This window comes from Chlorella variabilis, assembly GCF_000147415.1.
Source record: "Chlorella variabilis unplaced genomic scaffold CHLNCscaffold_20, whole genome shotgun sequence".
NCBI lineage: Eukaryota > Viridiplantae > Chlorophyta > Trebouxiophyceae > Chlorellales > Chlorellaceae > Chlorella > Chlorella variabilis.
In genome coordinates, this window is record NW_005435068.1 from 363,714 (window position 1) to 385,625 (window position 21,912).

A 21,912-nucleotide genomic window follows, 5' to 3' on the forward strand; every position below is an offset into this window, starting at 1 on the left:
CAGCGCGGCGCGCGGCGCTCCCCTCGCGGCCGCCGCCCGCCCACCCTCACGCCTGCCCGCCCGCTCACGCGCCCACCCCTCTGCATCTGCAGGCGAGGTCATCCTGGGGCGCAGCCAGGATGAGCTGGCGGCGCTGATGGCATCCATGGGGCAGCCCACGTACCGCGCCAAGCAGCTGCGGGACGCCGTCATGCAGGCAAGGCTCGGGGGCGGGGCCGGGAGCCGGGTGGGGGGGCTGCACGGCAGCTGCGCTGAGTGCCCCGGGGTGGGGGGTACCGGTGGGGGTTGCGGGCGGGGGACAGCAGGCCAGGCTGCGGATCCACCCCCCGCCCCTCGTGGCAGCCCGCCCCTGATGCCATGCGTGTGACGCGGCCGACGCGGGCGGCGCTTTGGTTGCAGGGCGCACGCAGCGTGCACGACGTGACCACGCTTTCCAAAGACCTGAGGGCCCAGCTGGCGGAGCGGGTGAGGAGCAGGGGGCAGGCGCCGGCCGGGGGCAGGCGCGGGCGCCGGCGCTGTGCTGCTCGCAAGCCTGCCGGCTCGCAGCGTGCGGCCAGCAGCGGACGGCGCCCTCCTGCTGGTGCACCTGGCTGGCCCGGCAGCCACCTGAGGCATGAGAGTGCGGCCCTATTGGGGGCTGCGTTTGTGCCGCCGCTCCGCCGCTCACCCTGCCGCTCACCCTGCCGCTCACGCTGCCGCGCTGCTGCGCTGCTCCCCCCGCAGGGCGTGCGCACGGGCCGCTCGGTGCTGCACCACAGCGTGGCCTCGCCCGACGGCACCCGCAAGTTCCTGCTGCAGCTGGCAGACGGGCGGGTGGTGGAGGCGGTGGGCATCCCCGCAGACGGCGGCGACCGCCGCCGCCTCACTGTCTGCGTCAGCTCCCAGGTGCGCGCGGGGCGCGGCCGCGCGGTACACAGCCGCCTGCCCACCCCTGGTGCCGGGCGGTACTGCCTGTGGTACTGCCCAAATATGGTGGAGTCTGTGTTCTGCTGCGGCCAGCTGGAGGCCCCGCCAGGCCAGAGGGCCACCGCAGGGCAGAGGCGCGAGCCCGCCCGCCTCCCGCCGCCCCCGGCTGCCCACGCATGCCCGCCGCCGCCGCCGCCGCCGCCGCCCCGCCTTCCTCGCCCACGCAGGTCGGCTGCCCCATGCGCTGCACCTTCTGCGCCACCGGCAAGGGCGGCTTTGCCCGCAACCTGCTGCCGCACGAGATTGTGGACCAGGTGCTGACGGTGCAAGAGGAGTTTGGGCAGGTGAGGCGGCGGTGAGATTGGCGGCACCAGGGCGACGCCAGGGCGACCCGCGGCCGCCGCTGCCGTCTGTTGCGCGGGGAGAGGGAAACGGTTGCGCTGCTGCTGCTGCTGCTGCTGCTCGCGGCTCCGGCGCCGCTCACCGGCCAGTCGCCCGCCGTCCCAGCACGCCGCCATACGCCGCACGTTGACACCACACGCGCACGCGCCGCCTGCCCCTGCCCCCGCGTTTCTTTCTTCCCCGCAGCGCGTCAGCAACATTGTGTTCATGGGCATGGGCGAGCCGCTGCTCAACCTGCCCTCGGTGCTGCGCGCCCACGAGATACTCAACAAGGACGTCGGCGTGGGTGGGTGGGTGGGTGGGTGGGTGCCCGCGGCAGGCAGGAGGGCCCTGCCGGGCGGGGTTCAGCGGGAGATGCGGCTGGGCTGGGTGGGCCCAGGTGGCGCCGCTGGGGCTGCTCCGGCTGGGCCAGCAGCCAGCGCCTGGTGCCCTCAGCGCTTGACACTGGGGCCTGTCCCACCCCGCCCTACACGCACACACACCACCACCGCCACGCACAGCAGCAGCAGCACCACCACCACCACAACAACAACACACCACCACCACCCACGCACGTGCGGTACCGCCCCGTACCCGCCCCGCAGGCGCGCGCCACATCACCATCAGCACCGTGGGCGTGCCCAACGCCATCCGCCGCATGGCGCGCCTGCAGCTGCAGTCCACGCTGGCGGTCAGCATCCATGCGCCCAGCCAGGTGGGCTGGGCTGGGCTGGGGGGGCTGGGGGGCCGGGGAGGGGCCCTGCTGCTCGCGGGGCGCCGGGCGAGGCGCATGACAGGCAGCCTGCCTGCAGGGCGCCACCCCTGGCGCTGATGGTGGAACCAGCGCCGGGGTTTCTGGGTGCCCTGGTCGTGTCATGCAAGCGGGCGCCGCCCTTCACCTTCCACCCAGGCATACAACAGCTTACAGCCCCCCAGCCCCTGCCTCCTGCCGCCCCACCCGCCGCCCGCGCGCCCCTGCCACCGCCCCCGCAGGCCCTGCGCGAGACGATTGTGCCCAGCGCTCGGGCCTACCCTCTGGATGCGTTGATGGCAGACTGCCAGGAGTACTTCAGGTGAAAGAAAGGCGGGGAATGAAAGGGAGGCGCTGTACTGCCTGACCAGCCGCCGCCGGCTGGCAGGTCTGCCGGTGCAGCCGGCGGCTGGCAGGTCTGCCGGGCCGGCCGGAGCAGCAGGCTGCTGCATGCCGCGTGGCGGCGAGGCGGCTGCTCCTCCACGGGCTGTGCCGCCTGCTCAGCGACGCGCCGCCGCAACCCTGCCTGCCTGCCTATTGTTGCGCCCTGCGCCCGCAGGCTGAGCGGGCGGCGCGTGACCTTTGAGTACACGCTGCTGGCGGGGGTGAACGATGGGGTGGGTCAAGCGGAGGAGCTGGCGGCGCTGCTGAGGCGCCACGACCTGCGCAGCCACGTCAACCTCATCCCCTGGAACCCCGTGGACGACTCGGGTGCGCGGCGGCGGGAGGAGGGAGGGGCAGGAGCGGGGCGGAGCATGGGCAGCAAAGTAGGGTCAGCGAAACAGGGGCAGAGATGGGGGCGAGCATAGGGGCTGAGATCGGCGGTACGCACGGGGGCAGGGCGCCGATGGTAGGAGTGATGCGCGGCGGCAAATCGGTATGGGGTTGCCGCCGCCTGACGACCCGCCCTCCTGTCCCTCCATCCCCCCCAATGAGCGCCCTGCAGAGTTCCAGCGACCCACCCGGCGCGCGGTGCAGGCGTTTGCGGCGGCGCTGGAGCAGCGCGGCATCCCCGTCAGCGTGCGCCACACGCGGGGCCTGGAGGCGGCCGCCGCCTGCGGCCAGCTGCGCAACCAGCACCAGAAGACGCCGCTGGCGGAGTTTGCTGTGCCTGCCTGAGTGCCTGCCTGCCTGCCGGCCCGGCGCCCCCTCCCTAAACCATTCCTGTAGCGACACAGCACCATGGTAATGTAATAACACACAGGACTGCTCCTGCTGCATCATTCGCCTGCCACAGCCGCAGCCAGGACCTATGCATCGATTACATGAGGCACCATTACATGAGACCAGCGGCGCACTGCCATCCACCATCTCCCCCGCCTGCTGCACTGGCTGGCTCCCTCACTCGGCCGGCAGGGGCAGCACTTTGTAAGGGTTCAAGATGCCTCGCGGGTCGAGTGCCGCCTTGACCTGCCGCATCACCGCCACCGCCGCCGCCGGCTTGCTGTACCCGATGCACCCCGCCTTCATCAGGCCCAGGCCGTGCTCGGCGCTCACGCTGCCGCGGTGCTGCGCGGTTTGGGGTAGTGAGGAAGGAAGAGGCATGCATGAGCTGTGTTGGGCCTAAGGCTGGGGAGGAGAAGGCTGTTGCATGTCACACGGGGCAATGCCTTGGCAAGCGGGGCCTCCCACCTGTGCTGTCCACTCGTACACAAACGGCTCTATCTGCTGCCGCAGCTCCTCGCTGTATGCGGGGGCTGCACGCAGGGGGCGGGGCAGCAGCAGGCAAGGCTGACGGGTGACCGCGACCGCCCACACGAGGGTGCTGCGCTGCGGGTGAGAGCGGTGGGCACGGCACGGCGCACCAGGTGCCTCCCCTTCCGCCTCTTTACCCCCACCGCAACCCGCAGCTGCTGCTGCTGCTGCCTGCCCGGCAGCTGCCTGGCAGCTGGGCCGCACACCTGAGACGTTGAGGTGCAGGTTGCCGTCCCCCAGGTGCCCATACCCCGCCACACGTATGGGCGGCCAGTCTGCCTCACTCCCGGCGGCGCCCCCTTCTCCCCCTCCCTCTTCTCCTCCGCTGCCTCTACTGCGGCTGCTGCTGCTGCTGCTGCTGCTGCTGCTATTGCTGCTGCCGCTGCTGCCGGCCTGCTGCGGGAAGGCGTGTGCCAGGCGGTACCGCATGTCTTCCACCAGGCGGTACATTGCGCCTATGGGCAGGCTGACGTCGTACTTGTAGATGGCGCCTGCGGGGTCAGCATGTGGCAGGCACAGGGGTCACGCTGAGCTACGCTGTGCACACCCAGCAGGGCCGGGCAGGCCAGCGCACGCCGGCCGGCAGCGAAGGGCGGCGGGGCGGTACCGGCGGCAGGGAGGTACCGGCGCGCACCTCGGTGCCGCAGCCCCTCCGTGATCCCTTCCCGCAGGTGCCACATGGCCCGCGCCTGGCCGCCGTCCTGAGCCAGCACGCCGTCTGAACACGGGGAAGAGGAGGGAGGCAGGCGGCCAGGGATATTTAACAACTGCTTCTGGGCGTGATCGCTGCGAGAGAGCAAGAACATGCCGCAAGGCTGGAAGGGGGAGCAGTAGGGTGCGCAGGTTGCTGCGCCAGGTGGCGGCGGCGCCCAGGCCCAGCAGGCAGGCGGCTTGATGGGGTGCTAGGCTGCCGGCTCACCCAGCACCAGCCCCGCCGCCATCACCCCCTCCAGGAAGCCGCCCAGCTTCTCGCCGTCGTGCGCCGCGCTGCTGCCAGACGTCTCCACCAGCACGTACAGCGGCGCCTGCGGGCAGCGGTGGAGGGTGTGGGCAGGGGGTGGGAGGTTCGGGCGGGGTGGGCGAACAAGCAGGGCGACGGTGCTGGCATGGATCAAGCACGGCTCATGCACGCGACGGCTGGGCCACGGCTCGGCTCAGAGGCCCCCGCCGGGCGGTGCGCCGCGCCTGGCAGGAGGGCAGCGGGTCCTTGGCGCCCGGCAGGTGGCGCAGGGTGATCAGCAGCGACTCTCGGTCCAGGAACTCGAAGGCAGACAGCACCTCGCCCAGCTGCTGCTTAGCAGCCACAAACACCTGCGCAGCGGGCATGTCGCGCGGCAGGGCTGCGCTGTGGACGGCGGGTGGGTGGCACGCAGGCGTGCCTCGCTGCTGCGGCAGCTTGGGGGCCCGCACCAGGCGGCAAGGCCGCCACGTGATCGGAACGACGAGCGGCAGGGCCCAGAGCCACGGCAGGCGAGTGGGGTGGGGCGACAGAGGGGCGGGGCACGCCCAGGGGGGCACCATACCTGCTGGGCCGCCTCGAAGCTGGGCACAGCCAGGTAGCACACGTTCACTGCAGGAGGCCACGGGCAAGGCATGAAGGCGCACCGCCAGCAAGCAGCCGCAGCCGATGAGTGTTGCACAGGTGGGTGGCAGGGGGAGCAGCTGCGTGCCCAGTGCAGCGCTCGTAACTGGGGATCACTGCCCAAAACGAGCCCAGGCCCTGCCCCTGCCTGGCTGGCAGCAGCATACAGGCAGAGCCCTCGGCCAGGGCCGCCGCTGCGCGCCCACCTGCCGAGGGGCGGGGCGGGCAGTGGATGGCGACCGCCGTGATGAGACCCAGGGTGCCCTCGCTGCCGATGAAGAGCTGCTTGAGGTCGTACCTGCGCCACCCACACGCGCCGTGTGCACCACCTCAGCACAGGCGATGCGCACCGCACAGCTTCGGGCGTCGCGCTGCCCCGCTGGGCGCAGGCAGGCTGCCGGCGGGGCGGGGCAGCCGTGCACCCACCCGGTGTTGTCCTTGCGGAGCGTAGTCAGCAGGTCCAGCACCGTCCCATCTGCGGCAGGCAGGGCAGGGCAGGGAGGCAGGCAGGCAGGGGTTTTACAATGCTTCGAGTGCTGTGCATGGGGTGCACAAGCAGAGCGAGTGCCTCCCTGCCATCCTGCAAGGTGCAGCCCCCGCCCCCCACACCCGGCTCCCCGATCGTCGCTCTGGCGGTAGCCAGCAGGGCCAGCACCGCTACACCCCCACCACACCTGCCAGTACAGCCTCCACCCCCAGCACGCTGCCGTGCAGCGAGCCGTAGCGCAGCAGGCGCAGGCCGCCTGCAGCCAGCAGCTGGGCTGGAGCAGTTCAGATCAATCCGCAGCCCGCTGCGTCAGGTACAGCCGCCGCTGCCAGGGCGGCGGGCCAGCACAGCTGATGAAAGCGCTGCTCCCGAGCGCCTGCGCTGCCCGCCACCTGCGTTGGTGGCGACGTTGCCGCCGATGTGGCAGCTCCCCTTGGCCCCCAAGTCCAGAGGCATGCAGTACCCATGCTCTGCAAGCGGCAGGCACGAGGGCGGAGGCGGAGGTGGCGGTGGTGGCCCAGGCAGCGTGGGCGACACACGTGCGCACCCCTCTCATGATGCCAACTGAGCGGGCTGGGCGCACGGCCTGCCACCAACCACCAGGCTGAGCGTCGGCACAGGTGCAGGCGCCCCTCACCCGCCACATGGCTGTCCAGGTTCTCCAGGATGCATCCCGCCTGCGCCGTCAGCGCGCCGCTGACCTGCGCCACGGCGCGGCACGGCACAGCGCAGCGGAGGCAGCACCCAGCTGAGCATGCGGCTACCGACGCGCGGCGGCACAAGGCAGGCCGACGCAGTCCGGCAGAGGCGGCAGCAGCAACTAGCTGCAGCGCCGTGCGGGTGCGTGGTAGCCTGCGTCGTGCAGCGCAGCGCACCCACCGCGTCAAAGGCCAGCACTTGGTTCATCGCCGCAGTGCTGAGCACCACCTCATCATAGACAGGCACGCTGCCCCCCACGAGCCCCGTGTTGCCGCCCTGCAGGAGGGAGAGTGCGGGCACGAGGCCAACACCACGCTATCTGAGTGCCGCAGCTGCAGCGCCAGGGTATGCGGGCTTGGCTGGCGGAGGTGTGACGGGCAGGCTGCGGCCAGCAGCAGGAGGGCCTGCCCTGCCTGCGGCACCACCGCCAGGCGCCGCTCGTTGCAGTGCCGCAGCACCGCCGCAGCCTGCTCCCGCGTCTTTGGCTTGAGTGCCACTCGGGCAGCGCCTTCGTATTTTCCCATCCAGTCCCTGCGCTCTCCAGGCAGTGGGGGGTAGCGGCTCACGAACTGGCGGCGCCGGTGGTGGGCGGCGACGAACCCTACTGGCAGGCAGGTCGCCCCCGCTGGGTTTCTGCATCATCCGGCCTGCCAAATCCAAGCAGCTCACTTGTTGAAGGGTGCGAGCTCGTGCGGGTCGGTGACCACCCCGCCAGTGTCCCCAAGCACGCTCTCGAAGAACTGCAGATCGGAGTCTGAGACCACGGAGAATCGAGGATCTCGCTGCGTCACCCCACCGGCCTGTCGCCACTGCTGGAGGGCCACGAGCAGGCGGCCGGCGCGGTGCCGGCCGCCGTTGCACAACATGAGGGCAGGACTGACGTCAAGTAGCCGATCGCGTGCTCAATTGCGCACGATTGGATGATTAGGAGGGCTCAGCAGTGAGGCGGGCAAGTGCCGCCACCAGCAGCGCTATCAGCGGCAGCAGGAGCGGCAGCAAAATTTCTCTTGGAGCTTGCAGTCAGGTGCGGGGGTGCATGATGGATGGTTGTTCTCGCTGCAGTGGGCTGGCAGGTGCAGCGTGGCTTCGATTCTTTCCACTATCCGTGCCTGGGCAGTGCTGCGTCCGCACGGCAATGCCCAGGCCGCCCCCTTCCAGAGCAGATCAAGTGGTGAAAGACCACTCCCATGCATGATGGCTTGAGCCAACATGAGGGTTGCGGCGTTGAAACCATGAATCCCACACGCACCTGCATGTCCAACCGCCCGCATGTGGTAATTCCATTGAGGGCCTTTGACTGCCAGCCCTAACGAGCCCGCTCCAAGCCCTGCCACACCGGTGCGACTCACAGACGTGTTGGGGCTGATCGATGATAAGGCTTTCACGAGAGGTCTGGCGGTCAAAGGCTGTCTCAGAGTTTGAACAACTGTACTGCTGAAGGCTCGTGGGATAGAAGGAGGGCTCCTGCGGCTGTGTTCCCTAGCTGTGGCTTTCCAGGCGCAGCCGCCTGTTGCTGTTCACAATCCCGGACAGTTCACAGCCTGTGGGGAGCCGCGCATTCTGCGGCTGCGCTCCTAGGCAGCGCCCGGCCCGGGAGGCGGCGCGGCGAGTTGGATGGAGGGCGGCAGGCGTGCAGGCATGGAGCAGTGGGCGCCCCTCCGCGCTGAGCAGGTGCCACGGGCTGCCAGGCCGCACGCCCGCTGTTGTGCTGTGCAGCGCTCTTGTCTGTTGTTTGCAGCGTGTGCGGTTGGTATCGAGCATACGCACCCTGTCTTACCGCCCTTTACCCTGCAGTCATGCCCCGACTACGGCTGGTGCGCCCCGCCCGAGGCGGGCCGCACCAGCGGCGCGCCGCTGCACCACCCCGCTCACCTGCCGCCGCAGGAGGCTGAGCTGGCTGAGCTGGCCAGCCGTGCGCTGCGGGTGCTGCTGGGGTCCGACTCGGTGCTGCTGCACGCACAGCTGCGCCTGGCGGTGCTGGGGCGGGGCGAGGCGGCAGATGGCGCCGCCGCCAGCCGCAGGTGCGGGCCGAACGAGCTGGCTTGATGCCGTTTGGAATGCACCTTGTGTGTGCAAGCTACCGAGCTGTAAGGCAGACTCGGCTCGGCGCGTTGCCCACACTGCCAACTCACTCCTCTGCACTTGCTGCCCTCTGCAACTCTGCAGCAAGTGCCTGCTAGAGCTAGCAGTGGCGGGCCTGGTGGAGCAGGGGCTGGTGGTGCGCCAGGGGTATGGGCCCTTTGCCAACCTCTCGGTGAGCGAGTGCTTATATCCGCCCGTCCTGCAGCCTGCCGGCAGGCATCGAGAGCAGGCGATTTGCGTCCAGCACAGCCAGGCAGCTGCCACCGCTCGCCCGCCTGGTTGCCTACCTGCTTGCCCGCCTGCCCTGAGCAGGTGCCGGATGTGGCGCTGCCCAAGGCGGAGGCCCTGGCCTACTCTGAGTTTCCCGATGAGGGCCACCTGGCAAACCTGCACAGCGGCAGGGGCGGCGGCGGCGCGCCGCACCACCGATTGCTGGCCTCCGCCCACCGCCCGGCCTCCTGCCTGACCCGCCTGCGCCGACACTCTTCCCCACGCCAGTTCAGCGGCCGCATGTCAGGTGGAGGCGGGGGCAGGCTGCCGGCCAGTGTGCAGCAGGAGGTGCCGAGACTGGCCAGCTTGCATGCTGCCCTCTGCCTGCTGTCGTGTGGGGCTGGCAGCTACGACCGACTGGTGCTTGCGCTGTGCCTGCTCCCTACTCCCGTTGTTCCACAGGCATCGAGAAGGCGGCAGGGCGGCGTAGCAAGCGCAGCGTGGGCGATGACCTGAGCAGCCAGATGGCAAAAAAGATGCGCATGGGGGAGAATGGAGGCGGCGGGGGCAATGCCGCCCTAAGCAGCAGCCCTTTCAGTGGAGGCTGCATGGCCATGAGCCCGTGAGGCCAGACCGCCGATGGACAGCAACACAGCCTCGAGCCCTGTTAGTGAGTGTACAGCGCGCTTCCTCATGCACCAACCTGTTGCTGCCCTCTGTTCGTTTCCGCTTTTTTCCTGGCAAGCCCAGGCCCTGTATGTTCACAGCTCTTGCGATGGTTTCCTGCGCGCCCTCTCCCTCTGAAGTCAAGCAGCCCGTGCCCTGTACGGGCTTGTACCTCTCTGGATTTCTGCTAGTATGTAACATTCCATGCCTGCCCTCGCCTGCCCAACAAGACGCCAACAGGGAAGGGATTTTGTGTAAGCACTTGAACAACATGTGGGCAACATGGTGACGAACAAGGCGTGCGTGCCGCCTTCACAGGGAGATGTGTGCCAAGGCGAGCTAGGTGCACTCCCATTCCTTGACTTTAGCACCATTGCGCAGGTATTCCTTTTTGTAGGTGCACTGGCGCCCGTCGCAGCACTTGTTCTGGAAGACATTGATCTCCAACTCCTCCCCCTTTCTCCTATCAAACGTGGTCTCCACCAGCTGGCACATCGTGCCCAGCTTCTCACACTGCAGCACACCACGACCCCCCAGGCATAGGTTGGAAAAGGTCCATGTTGACATCAGCAAGCAGCACGGAGGAATCAGGCAACAGAGAGCAATCACGATCCCAGGACAGCAACCCCTGATCCCTGCTGCCTGACAGTCCTGACGGTCAGGCGGGAGGAGCTGAGCGGGCATCAAACGTGGAGCGAGAGGAAGCTGAGGGCCCCAGCAGGCAGCAAACAGTGCAGTCAGTACCCAGTATCCAAGCACCAGTACTCACGCGATCAGGGCGTTCGTAAAGCGCCGCCCCACTGCCCACGCTGAGGGCCACGCTTGGGCCGGGCGCCTCGGCTGGCGCGACAAAGGGCGCTTCGGCTAGGCCGGGGGCGGGAGCCGCCTCCACGGCCTCATCTGCTAGAAGGGCGCGGCTGGAACGAGCCTGCACAGCATATGTGAAAGAGGAAAGCCGGGGACAATGGGCAATGCGTGCATGTTAAGAGGCGTGCTCCAGCGGCAGCACGGGGGGGAAAGGCGCGACAGGCGGGCACTGCTGAGAATTCGTCCCCGCGGCCCGCCCCGCCCACCCCGCTGCCATGTTCAGTCGCCCACACCTCCCGCCTCACCCGTGCGGAGGCAACGAGCGCCAGCAGCAGTATCAGAGAAAGGTTCGGCCAAGCGCATGCCTTCATGGTGGCTTGCAAGCGAGCGGACTGGCAAGAGGTAGCGTTGAATGTGGATTTACTAGGATGGGACGCGGTGCCTAGCGGCTGGGGGAACAGGCTGCGGTACTCCTTGCCACCAGCTGGCTCCCCCTAGGAGCCTGCTGGCCTGCAGGGCCTGCAGGCGGCGCTGAAGCAGGAACACTGTGGACCCATTCGCCTCTTCCCTCTCTCCAGGGGGCGAGGCTGTATTCATTACATCAAGCCTAGATGCACTAGATCAGAACAATATGACGCTCTGCAGCCTCAGTGCGTGCCGGGGCCTTCAGGTTGCGCTGCCACCGCCGCCGGATCCGGACGTGCATGCACAATAGCAGTGCGCACCGCTATTGTTGCAGCTGCCGCGGCGGCTTGGAGGGAGAGAACTGATCCCAGGGCCGCCGATGCCGCTTCTGCTGCAGCACCTGCCAAGCTCTGCTGCTGCTGGCGCCCCTCCAGTGCCCTCGCCAGGGCACGGCAGCAGTCAGCCAGCGGTGCCAGCTGTGAAGCGGCCCGCTGCCAATCTGCTCCACAAGCAGGCTGAACATTCATTCAATTCTTAAAACAGGTTTGTTAAAGAAGAATAAAATGAGAAGATGACCCTCTGCAAGCCTTCAGCTCTGCTCTAATGCCGCCAAGGCATGCTGGCGGCTGTACTCGAAGATTCCCAGCGCGCCGCTCACGTGCACGTTGAGCGACCTGCAACACGGCATATGGAATGGCAAGCATTGTCCGGAAAACTGCTCCCAAGTTTCAGGCAGCCCAGCCCAACAAAGCGGCCTGCTGGCACAGCAGGGCAGGGCAGGGCAGGGCAGGGCAGGGCAGGGCAGGGCAGGGATGTGGCAGCTTGCCTGATGACCCCCAGCTGCGGTATCTCCACGCTGTGGTCCAGCAGGCCCAGCAGGGCAGAAGGGATGCCCTCCTTCTCCCGCCCCAGCACCAGAACCGTGCGCCGCGGGAAACGGAAGTCCTGCGGTGCGGCGGCAGGCGCAGGAGGGGCATGGGCTGGTCGGTGGTGGTGCGGCCGATGACCGAATCCCACAAATGAACGCTGCAATCACTTCCAGCTGAGCTGGGCTGCCTCAACCTGTAGCTGCACTGACTCTGTGCTCTGCTCCAGCCCCACCAACGTCCACCCCTGGGCCGCCTGCCGCTGCAGCCAGGCGGCCAGCATCGCCTCTGCAGGCCAGCGCAGGGTGCGGCGAGGCAGTGAGGCGCATGCCGCAGCCTGTGGCAGGCGCATGGCATGTCCTGTTTGACTGGGGAGCCGCCAGCTCCTGCCAGGCGTCGCACCTGGGACCTCAATGAGCGGCAGCCAGAGGTGGGCGGAGACGGCTATGCTCTTAAACTCTGGCAGCCGAGTGACGGCCAGGCCTGGCAACACGAGACCGCTGGCCCTGCAAGCAAGCAGGTGGGCAAGCAGGCAGGCAGGCAGGCAAGCCAACAGGCGATACACACCGTCAGCACGGCGGGACGAGTGCCCTCTGTCACAGCATTCCAATGGACACCTCGTGGATCACCCAGGCAGGCATAGGGAAAGGAAGGGAGGCTGGTGCCGGGGCTCAGCAGTCACCTGAACACCTCACAGGTGCGTGCCAGCCCTGCGAGGTTGGGTGCCTTGGTGAGCAGGGAGGCAACAACAAGCAGCTCCTGCCGAGGTCCGCTCCGGCTGCCAGACGTCGCCTCCTCCGCTGCGGCAAGCTCCAGCTCAGCGCCATCCAGGCTGCCGCCCAGCAGCGCAGGGGTGCCCAGGGCAGCAGCCCAGGCGCCTGCGCACGCCGGCCCGCCACCCCCGCCCTTCTTTTGCCAGTTGCTGGTGCTGGCGCTGGCGCATTGTTGATGTGTCGGCTGGAGGCGTGGCGAGGGACCCGCCAGCTCAGCCGTGGCTGTCGCTACCTGCAAGCAGCGCCCAGGCAGGGCCAGTCCTCAACGAAGATGCACCAGATGCAGGCAGAAGCCGGCAAAGGTTCATGCAGCGGCCTGGCTGATGGGCGGGCAAGCCGCACCTTGCCCTGCCTCAGGTCTTGCCTCAGCAGCTGGCGTTCGACAGACAGGAAGCTCTGAACCTCCTCCAGCAGTGGCTGCAGTGAGAAACACAAGGGGAAGGATTGTGTGTTAGTGTGAGGGTAGGCTGAAGGTTGGTGCCTCCTCAGGAAGAACAGCAAGGGCCGAGTGACTCGGCGGCTCCTGCCCTGCCTGCGGAGCTCCCTCAAAAGCAGCATCCGCTCGATGGACGCTGGTGCCCTGCAGGCAGACGAGCAGGCCAACGTGCAGCATCAGGTGGCATGCGCATACATCTCTACAGGGCACACACTGCACACACTGCACCCGCCTTGCAGAGTATGCCAGCGGGCGTGACAGCTTGCGCCAGGTCAAACGAGTCAAAGTAGAAAGCCTGGCTCAGTCCTCGGCGCAGGCGGTTCACGTCCTCGTTCTCCCTGCTAGCAGCAGCAGCAACGGCCCCACCCGGTAGCGACAGGAGTGGGTGAATGAGCAGGCAAGGCAGGCGCCAAACGCTCGTGCACGCACGCAAGCGCGGCGTGAGACCGAGGCACCGGGCAGGAGGCAGGGGGGCACGCAGCAGCGTCCCTGCGTGCTTGCCTGAAGAAGCGCAGCAGGGATGCGGCGGTGGCATCTGTGGCGGCGAGGGAGGGGAAGAGCTCATGCAGGCGCCAGAGAATGAGCTGCGCAAAAGTTCTGCAGAGGAGAGGCAGGTCCTGGCTGTAAGCGGGTGCTGACAGCACCCTGGCAGCTGCAGGTGACTAGTAGTGGGCCGCCTGCAAGGCTGGGTGGGCGGCACGCACACCTGAGGGCATGGACGTGGGAAAGGCTCCAAGGTGTGATGCTCCCGACCACCTCTGCCAGCAGGGCGCCCTGCGACTCGCCCGGCTGCGCCTGCCCAGCAGCGCTGCCTTCGGGCCGCAGCTCCGCGGCTGCCGCTCGTGCGGCGATGAGGATAAGGGAGGAGAGGGCGAAGCTGGCGCTGCTGCAGCAGTCGCGCAGCGCGGGCAGTACGTGGGAGCGCAGCAGGGCGGGGCGTCGATGCAGCAGTACGCTGGCACATGCGTCCTGGTACTGCTTCACGTTGGCCATGTCGGCTCGGCTCAGTGCCCCCAGCACAGCCTCAAAATCTGCAGGTATTATAGAAAGTGCAGGGAGGTGAGGGTGCCGCAGAAGCAGAAGAGGCACGGGAGAAAGGCAGGGAGCGGCGTGGTGCCCAAGAGGAACAGGGCAGCACAGCAACATGGACAAGGTGAGGGCAGGCGGCTCACCTTGGTCGGCTTGCTCAGCGGGCACGAGCGGGCTCAGCACGCACAGCGCCTGCCACAGCCGCACCTACGGTGACGCGGGCAGCATGAGACGAGTGAGCGGTGTGCTCTGGCTCCCACGCTGCCTCTCCAATCCGTCAGAAGCCCTGCTCACCTTCTTCCTGTGCACTTTCCCCAGATCGGTGCACCTCGCAGCACTCAGCTCCGGATCAGAGGCAGACAGGTCCAGCAGCTGGCCCCACAGCAGCAGCCCCGCCTCTCGTGCCGGCGCCGCGCTGGCTATCGTGCTGGCGCGGGCCTCAGCCTCGGCCTGCTGTACCCAAGACCACAGCATGCACAGCGCAGCCACACGTGGCGCCAGCTTGGTGGCCTCGAAAGCCTCTGCCAGATGGGCGTCGCCTGGCGCTATCAGGGCAGCCAGTTCCGCAGCTGTCTCGCCATCCACTGCGTCCCCCTGCAGCCAGAGGCATAAGAGGCATCACAATGACATTGCTGAATGCTATTTCAGCAGCTTGCCAACACTCAAACACAGACAACTGGTTCAGCAGAGGCAGCAACGGTGCAGGGTGGGCAGGTCAGGGTGCAAAGGCAGCGCACACACCTCTCCGCTCTGGCCGGGATCCTCGGCCGAGCCCCACAGCAGCAGCTGCTGGAGGGTGGCGCTGTACTGAGTCGCCAGCTCAGCGTGGCGGGTCAGCAGCCCGCAGAGCTGCAGCAAGAGGAGCGGGGGAGAATCAAAATGGCACAGTGGAGTGGCTGGCCCGGCCCCTGCCACCCGCACTGGTCATGGCTGGCACCAGCGCCAGGCGGCAAGCGCAGTCAGCTGCAGCTGCCCACCTGCAGAGACACGGTGCTCATAGATCGCCAGCTCCGGGACCCCGCATCAAGCAGCCGCAGCACAAGCTGCTGCAGGGGTGCGCCAGCCGCGTGCAGCTCCCGCCTGCGCTTGGGCGTGCAAGCAGGGGGAGCAACGTGCAGGGCGGTCTGGCTTCAGGCCCAGCATCGCAGCGGGGTTGGAGGCACGTGAGGGGCGTGGGGAGGGTGCAAGCCTGGCTGCTGATGCCAGGGGCAGCAGCAGCACCTGGCTGGGTCGGCAGAGGCATCAAAGAGCGCCGGGTGAAGGCAGGTGGCCACCAGCGCCGCGGTGAGGCCCGTCCGCCGCCGCCTGGACCCCGTTGCAGTGCCCTCGTAGGCGCGCCAGGCTGCGGAGCATAGCCACCCCACCAGCGCTGCCATCCCCTCGCTACTGCCACCACCGCTCGCCGTCAAGTCCCGCGGCTGCCGATAGGATAGTGCCAGATGCAGCACCCGCGGCTGCTCCAGAGCCGCGGGCAGCAGCAGCCGGCAGCAGCGCAGCTGCAGCAGCAGGCGGCGGGGGTCGGCTGCAGGCCCAGTGATGCCAGCCTCTGCCTCGAGTGAGCGCAGAGCAACAGCTAGCAGTGATCCCTGCTGCTCCTCCCAGCGCTGCTGCTGATAGGCATCCTGCGGCTGCTCTGCCGCCAGCTGCTGGCACACACCCAGCAAGCCCACCGCTGCCTTCCAGCACAGGCGGTGGCAGAATGCCGCTGCCGCAGCATCACTGCTGCTTGTAGCTGCTGCTGCTGCTTGGTGCTTGCCTCCTGGTGCCGGCACAGCTGGGGCCGCTATTGTTGCAGCTGCCGCGGCGGCTTGGAGGGAGAGAACTGATCCCAGGGCCGCCGATGCCGCTTCTGCTGCAGCACCTGCCAAGCTCTGCTGCTGCTGGTGCCCCTCCAGTGCCCTCGCCAGGGCACGGCAGCATTCGGCCAGCGGTGCCAGCTGTGAAGCGGCCCGCTGCCAGCCTGCTGCACAAGCAGGCTGAACATGCTGCTCATCTCTGCCCTGGCAAGCCGCCGCAAAGCAGCGCAGCACTTCTAGGCAGCACCGCGCCAGCTGGCCCACTGCCGCGTCCGCAGCGCCAGTCACCTGCTGCCGCCGCCAGGAGAGCAGCATGCCTAGGCTGCTGCTCATGCAGCGTAGAGACAGCAGAGCCGGCCTGCTGTCCTGCTGGCCAGTACTGCCCCCCAGCTCCTGCTGCTCCATAGGCGACCACAGCAAGGCTGCCGCCAACATGCTAGAATAGCTGGCCAGCTCGTCGGCAATGCAGCAGAGTGTTGCTGCTAGGCAATGCACCAGCGGATACTGGGAAGGAAGCTGCTGGCGGTGCCGCTCAGGCATCCTTTCCAGCTGCTGCTGCTGCTGCTGCTGTGTCGTCGTTGCTGCTCCAGATGCCAGCGGCGAGCAGATGGCCAGCAGCTGGCTGAGCAGCAGCAGGCAGCGCTCGGCTGTGCCGCGGGGGAGGTAGGGCCTGCGGCAGGACAGTGGCGAGCGGTGAGAAGGGCTTCAGGTCTTTGCTGGGCACATTCGAGAGGTGCAGGAGGCACAAGCTCATCGTGAAGTCACCTGCGGTGGATCATGCCGAGAGTATTCGCCCAGCTGGAAAGCGCTGGCGCCAGGTGATCAGGGGGAGTTGCGTCTGAGCCAGCGCTGCTGCCTGGCGACGCAAGCAGCAGCGCCAACTGTGCCAGGCCGCCAGCCTGGACCTCCCAGCCATCCCGTGGCGCCGCATCAGGAGCGGCTGCTGCTGCCAGGTAGTCGCGTACGCAGCTGGCAAGCGTTGCCAGCCGCTGCTGCTGCCCGCCAGCCTGCAGCCAGTGGGCGGCTGGCAGGTGCAAGGCTCCGCCGGGCAGCAGCAGCGGCAGCGGCAGCTGCGAGAGCCAGGTGCCTATTGCGAGGAGCAGTGTCCTGCTGCCGCTGCCGCTGCTGTCGTCGTCGCCACGAATGTCGGAAAGGGGCACGGCCGCCGCTGCCGCCTGCACCAGACTGCTGCACATGTCAGCAGCGTACGCGCTGCTGGCGCCTTCGCTACCCCAGCTGCTGCTCAGGCTGGCAGTGGCCCGCTGCAGGCGCTGCAAGAACAGCAGCCGCCACTCGTGCGCTTGCCGCTCCTCTGAGCTACTGCCGTCTGTCGGCCTGGCTGCTGCTGTGGCTGCGGCCACGGCCTGGCTTGAGGCAACCAGCGCTGCGGCCACGGTCTGGGCCAGCGGCCGCAGCACCTGCTGCTGCTTCTGCTGGCTGCCGCCAGCAGCGCCACCCAGCTGGTCGAGAAGGGCGATCAACAGCTGCCGCTGCTGCTCCTGCCCCAGGGCAGCGGCGGAGTAGCGCCCAACCCAAGCGGACACCTGCTGCTGGAGGGCGGCTGCCCCCTCCCCACGCCACATGTGCGCCTGGCCGGCCGCTGGCAGCAACACCTCCAATACGAACGGTGTCGGCACATCAGCAAGCAGCGACGGCTGCCCTGCCGCTGCCTCCGCACCCTGTCCCTCCACATGCCAGCGCCAGCCCAAGAAGCTTTCCAGCACGAGGCGCTGCACCTGCAAGCACCCAGCCGTGCAGTGGCAGCGCAGCTTGTGACAGACGTGGCGCCAGCAAATGAGGCGTGGGGAGGGTAGGCTGAAAGGGATGCTAGCGTTGGCAGCGGAATCGCAGTGCAGGGAAAAAAGCGTGGCCCGGCTGCTGGCGCTTGCCGGGCACCACTTGCCTGCTGGTGCTCGTGCTGCAAGCCGCGGTTCCACAGCACCGCCATCCACGGCCAGGCCAGCCCACTGCCAGGTGTGGTGCCAGCTGCATCTGGCGATGCCGCCGCGGGACTCAGCCTGTCGATTTCGGCCCAACCATCCTGCACCAGTGGCAGGTCAGAGGGTGGATGTGATGCTGCTAGGCAGCTCGAAGATGGAGAAGGGTGCCGACTGGTCAAGAAGGATTTGATTTGACACTATCTTATGACAAGTAAAACAAGTGCAACCGGATGCCAAAGCTGGCCACTGCTTGCCTTAACCAGGTGCGGCGCCCGTTCATCCAGGCAGTCCAGAAGCTTGAAGAAAGACTGCCAGGCCGGCGCCAGCTGGCCTGCATGTTGAGTGGCTGGTGGAAGAATTCAACCAACAGGGTTGTTCAATTTCGGAGCAGGAGCAGGACGGAACGCACCGTGGGCCTCCTGCTGCTGCACCGCGAAAGCCAGCACATGGGCTGCCCGCTTGCGGTTGGCGGCCTCGCCGTCGCACAGGCAGCTGCGCAGCAGCGGCCAGAATTGATCTGCACTGCCCTCCTCTGTGCCACCCGGGCCATCACTAGGACTGACAGGGCCTTCCGGTGGGCGCACTGCGCGTGCCAGAAGAGGAGAGGGCAGCTGCACCAGGAGGGCCAGCCCCAGCTGCCGCTGCCGCCCCTGCCCCGCCAGCATCTGCCTGCACGCATCTTGCAGCAGCTGCACAGCCGCCGCCTCCTCGCCCTGCTGCGCCGCTGCCGCGAGCGTAGCTGGCAGTAGGTGCTGCGCTGCTGCCCTTGTTAAGCGTCCCTCGGCTGCCTGCTGCTCCTGCCGCCGCTGCCTGGTCTGTGCATGCAGCTGCCTATGAGGCTTAGCCAGCAGATGGGCTAGCACCTCTGGCAGGGTGTGCCGGGCAGCATGTCGCAAGATGGCGCATGGCCCCTGCTGCATCTGCTCATCCACCGCTGTCGGCTGCTCAGACTGCGTCTGCTGCTGGCCTTCGGCCGCTCGCAGCGCCTGCTGCACGACTGCTGCCGCCAGCTGCATGCGCAGTCCTGGGGGCAGCACACGCGCGGCCGCTGCTCCTGATGCCAAGACGCGGTCCGCCTGCTGTATCCCCGGATCTGGCTGCTGCTGCTCGCCTGCAATTGCTGCCTGAACCAAGGCCATCCCTAGGTCCCAGCCGCCACATGCTGCTACCAGCTCCGCCACTGCCCGCAACAGCTCCTGTTGCCTGACTGACGCCGCTGCAGATGCTGGTGGCAACACCTCGGCTGATGCTGGTGTGCCTGAAGCGGCATGCAGATCGCTGGCCATCATAGGCAGCAGCAACTGCGTGATGGCTGCCGCAGCATGGGTGCAGGCGCTGTCTCTTTCCAAGCCGCATTGCAAGCCATTGGCAGCCTGCTGGGTTGCCGCCTGCCGCAACAGAACCACTGCCGCCGCCGCGAGCGGCCACAGCAGTTGCGCCGCCTCTGCATCGAGCATCTGGCCAGCGCTGTGCTCCGGAGCCAGGCGCAGCACTGCCGCCAGCTGCTGGCCAGGTGGCAGGGCCTGTGTGACGACAGCCAGTGCCGCCGCCGCAAGCTGCCCCGCCGCCACCAGGTCGAGACCGAGGCATGGAGGCGCCACCGCGCGTATGGCCCGCTCTACACCATCAAGGCGTCCCGGCGACATTACACAACACGCGCCTGGGCCCAACGCTTCAACTCCTTGCGATGAAATGGGACACGAACACTAAAGTGGCCACTGAACGGCCATAAAATGACATCAAGAACACACGAGCGTGATCTGATGGTTGCATTTGCGAATCTATTGAAATAGACGCCGCCGACCGAGCACAGCACGGAGCAGCACGCCGACCGGCGCCGGCCCAGCAGCACGTTCCATGTCCAGCAATGTGCTGGACAACTCGCGCGTCTTCTTGCTGATCACTTTTGCATCCAGGCACTTACACAACAGCAATGTATTCAATGCTGTGCTGTGCGCGCTAGCAGTGTTTACTGGCCCTCACTCGACTTCCCTTTCGTGCCCCCCTGCTGCGCATGCTTGACGTACTCCCGAACCAGTCCTCGGACGCTGCTGCCCTCAGCCACCAGGAAATCAGCTGAGGTGGCGCCAGCATGCCGCTGCATTACCTTGCCGACGCACTTGGAGCACACTGCAGGCGTGGGCCAGATGGGCAGATCAGGGGCGGGAGCTAGGCAGGCACGATGGCAATGCCCTTGCGGACCAGCCACCAAACTGCCGAAAAATAGCTCTGAGAAAGGCATGGCAGCACTGCAATAGAAACAATCGGCTGAAAACATGAACAGAAACAGCAACCATCCGGGCTCACCCATGTCATGCATCTGCTGGCTGATCTGCTGCCTCTTCAGGAGCGGATGGAGCTCTGCCAACACAAACAGCTCCACCTGGTGGGCGATGGCGCTGGATGCCGCACGCCCCGCTCCCTGTTGCGCTGGGGCCACAGCTGCCAGCGAGGTATGTTGAGCCGAGGCGGCTGCCTGATCCACAGCTGCTTTGCCTGGCTGGGCTGCTTCTAAGGGCACGGCGTCTCCCAACGCTGCTGCTTCTAAAGGTGCGTCTCCCAATGCTGCTGCCGCCCCTGCACCTGCCTGCGCTGCTGGTGGCAGGGCCATACATGCCAAGGAGTCCTCGTCGGCTTGCTGCTGCTGGTTGGCTGGAGATCCGGGCAGTCCTACCGGCAGCACTGGCAGAGGCTGGAAGTCCCGACTTCCCAGCAAGGTCTTTGCCGACGTGCATGCCGCGGTGGTGGTGGTGGTGGCGGCACTAGGCCCGGCTGCAGCGCCGCCCCTGGCAGAAGCTGTCCCACCTGGTCGCTCGCCCCCTGCTACCGACGGGGCCTCCCCATTGCCTTGAGCACCTGCTGTGCCTGCGCCCATGCCTGCGCCTGCTACTGCTGCGGTGCCCTCGTCGCCAGTGTCCGGCGCTGCAGCTCCCCAGTCTATCTCCACCTCCTCTAGCTGGGCAGGCGGCGCCTTGCCGGCAGGGCGCCCTCTGCCACTGGCCGCATCCTGCTGCTGCTGTTCTCGCTGTTCCCGCTGCCGGCCACCCTGCTTCTCTGTGCTTGGCAGTCGTTCACGTTCCTGCTGCTCCTCCCTAGGCTGCGCCTGCTGCTCGTCCCGCTCCTGCTGCTGCTGCTGCTGCTGCTGCTGTTGCTGCGTCTGCTGCTGCTGCTGCGTCGATGCCTGCTTTGCAGGCTGCTGCGGCAGCTGCGGCCCCTGTTCGTTGCCCGGCTGAGCCGGCTGCCATTGGGCGGCGCTGGTGCGTGCCGCCAGGTTTTGGTACACCTGCGCGCTGCCGCAGCGGCCATACAGCTCCAGCTCTTGAGCCTGGGACGCCTCAAAAGCCGCCCTCCTGCATGCAGCAGCAGCGCACCGGGAGGTGCCCAGGCAGCAGCAAAAATCAAGTGGGTGCGGAGCAGCCGCAGCTCAACAACACTTGCAGCCAGCTGCGCGCCCACGGCTTGCCTGAGCTCGGCGTCTGCCACCGCTGCCGGCGGGCGCAGCGGTGGGCGCCGGCGCAGGGCCGCCAGCGCCAAGTGCTCGCCGGCAAGCTTGTTCAGCACGGTCTGCCTGCGGCCCAGTCAGCGGCAGCGTGCTGGGACTATTCCTATCTATCCTAAAAAGCTCTACCAAGGCTGCGGCCAGTCACGCTGAAGTGGGCAGCAGCCCTGCACAGTCGATGCTTCCTGCCTGGCGCCCACCTACCTGTTGATGCGAGGGATCTTGCTGCGGGGAAGGTAGGCCGCCAGAGGCCGCTGCTTCACATCCACGGCAGCCAGATACTCGGGCCCGCGCTTGGCGGCAAAGGCGGCGGCCGCAGCAACGGGGTCTGCAGGCCAGGCAGGGTTGGATGGGGCTGCCGCTCAAGAACATGGAGGTTGCCTGCAAAGGGGAGGTTGCTAGCTCTGGCCGGTCTGGCGGCGGGCAAAGCAAGTCGCTGGGTCTCGCCTTGCCGCTGCCGCTTCTGCGCTCTGGCAGCCTCTGCCTCCTCCTCCTCCTCCTCCTGGCGCATGGCATGCTGCAGAATGAGCGCCTTGGCATTGAGGCCAAACTTGGGCGCCTGCGGGCGGGGGCGGCAGCGGGCGGCGGCGGCGCGCATCCGTCCCGAGGTCTGCATTGCGCGGTGCAGAGATCATGCTGCAGGTGAGGTGTATTGGGCATACCTGAGTAGCCTGCTCGAGCAGGTCTTCCTCTTTCACCTCGCCCATGGGCCAGCGCTCAGCGATCGCCGCGACCTAGCCCTCAGCTGCGACCCAGTAATTTCATTATTTCTTTATCTGCATCGAAGAGTTTTGTTTGCGGGCAGCGCTGCGTGACAAAGAACCCTGGTGCGCTGGCGGCTGATGCCCACACGGAAGCAAGGCTTCCTTGATTGCCTCTGCCTAGTCCCCTCGCGTGTCACA

At 67.4% G+C, this 21,912-nt stretch overlaps 4 protein-coding genes across 4 annotated transcripts; 1 reads left to right on the forward strand and 3 right to left on the reverse strand.

Annotated features, from left to right (window-relative positions):
* Nucleotides 1-100: 100 nt before the first annotated feature.
* On the forward strand, nt 101-3,157 carry CHLNCDRAFT_36696 (hypothetical protein; the record flags this gene model as incomplete). Its single annotated transcript, XM_005844792.1, has 9 exons — nt 101-187; nt 400-465; nt 724-885; nt 1,134-1,250; nt 1,495-1,594; nt 1,893-2,002; nt 2,281-2,360; nt 2,598-2,749; nt 2,985-3,157. The coding sequence occupies exons 1-9, from the start codon at nt 137-139 to the stop codon at nt 3,155-3,157; spliced, it is 1,011 nt and encodes a 336-aa protein (XP_005844854.1). The 5' UTR covers nt 101-136.
* A 222-nt stretch (nt 3,158-3,379) lies between these two features.
* CHLNCDRAFT_26350 (hypothetical protein) lies at nt 3,380-7,367 on the reverse strand (the record flags this gene model as incomplete). Its single annotated transcript, XM_005844902.1, has 16 exons — nt 3,380-3,547; nt 3,671-3,735; nt 3,940-4,016; nt 4,158-4,224; nt 4,368-4,451; nt 4,653-4,758; nt 4,880-5,044; nt 5,257-5,303; nt 5,522-5,613; nt 5,742-5,790; nt 5,990-6,058; nt 6,195-6,272; nt 6,440-6,503; nt 6,682-6,816; nt 6,927-7,032; nt 7,171-7,367. The coding sequence occupies 16 exons, from the start codon at nt 7,365-7,367 to the stop codon at nt 3,380-3,382; spliced, it is 1,569 nt and encodes a 522-aa protein (XP_005844964.1).
* Nucleotides 7,368-9,798: 2,431 nt separating this feature from the next.
* Nucleotides 9,799-19,157, reverse strand: CHLNCDRAFT_138347 (hypothetical protein; the record flags this gene model as incomplete). Its single annotated transcript, XM_005844903.1, has 21 exons — nt 9,799-9,972; nt 10,229-10,387; nt 11,506-11,616; nt 11,734-11,825; nt 11,940-12,043; nt 12,220-12,415; nt 12,515-12,542; nt 12,653-12,727; nt 12,970-13,084; nt 13,453-13,777; nt 13,919-13,982; nt 14,070-14,369; nt 14,517-14,624; nt 14,753-14,855; nt 14,997-15,674; nt 15,819-16,241; nt 16,454-17,307; nt 17,514-17,612; nt 17,772-17,842; nt 17,921-18,003; nt 18,187-19,157. 21 exons carry the CDS (start codon nt 19,155-19,157, stop codon nt 9,799-9,801), a joined length of 5,133 nt encoding a protein of 1,710 aa, XP_005844965.1.
* A 323-nt stretch (nt 19,158-19,480) lies between these two features.
* Nucleotides 19,481-21,717, reverse strand: CHLNCDRAFT_138348 (hypothetical protein; the record flags this gene model as incomplete). The annotated part of the gene is made up of 5 exons (XM_005844904.1): nt 19,481-19,641; nt 20,368-20,861; nt 21,215-21,303; nt 21,381-21,569; nt 21,673-21,717. The coding sequence occupies 5 exons, from the start codon at nt 21,715-21,717 to the stop codon at nt 19,481-19,483; spliced, it is 978 nt and encodes a 325-aa protein (XP_005844966.1).
* Nucleotides 21,718-21,912: the final 195 nt, after the last annotated feature.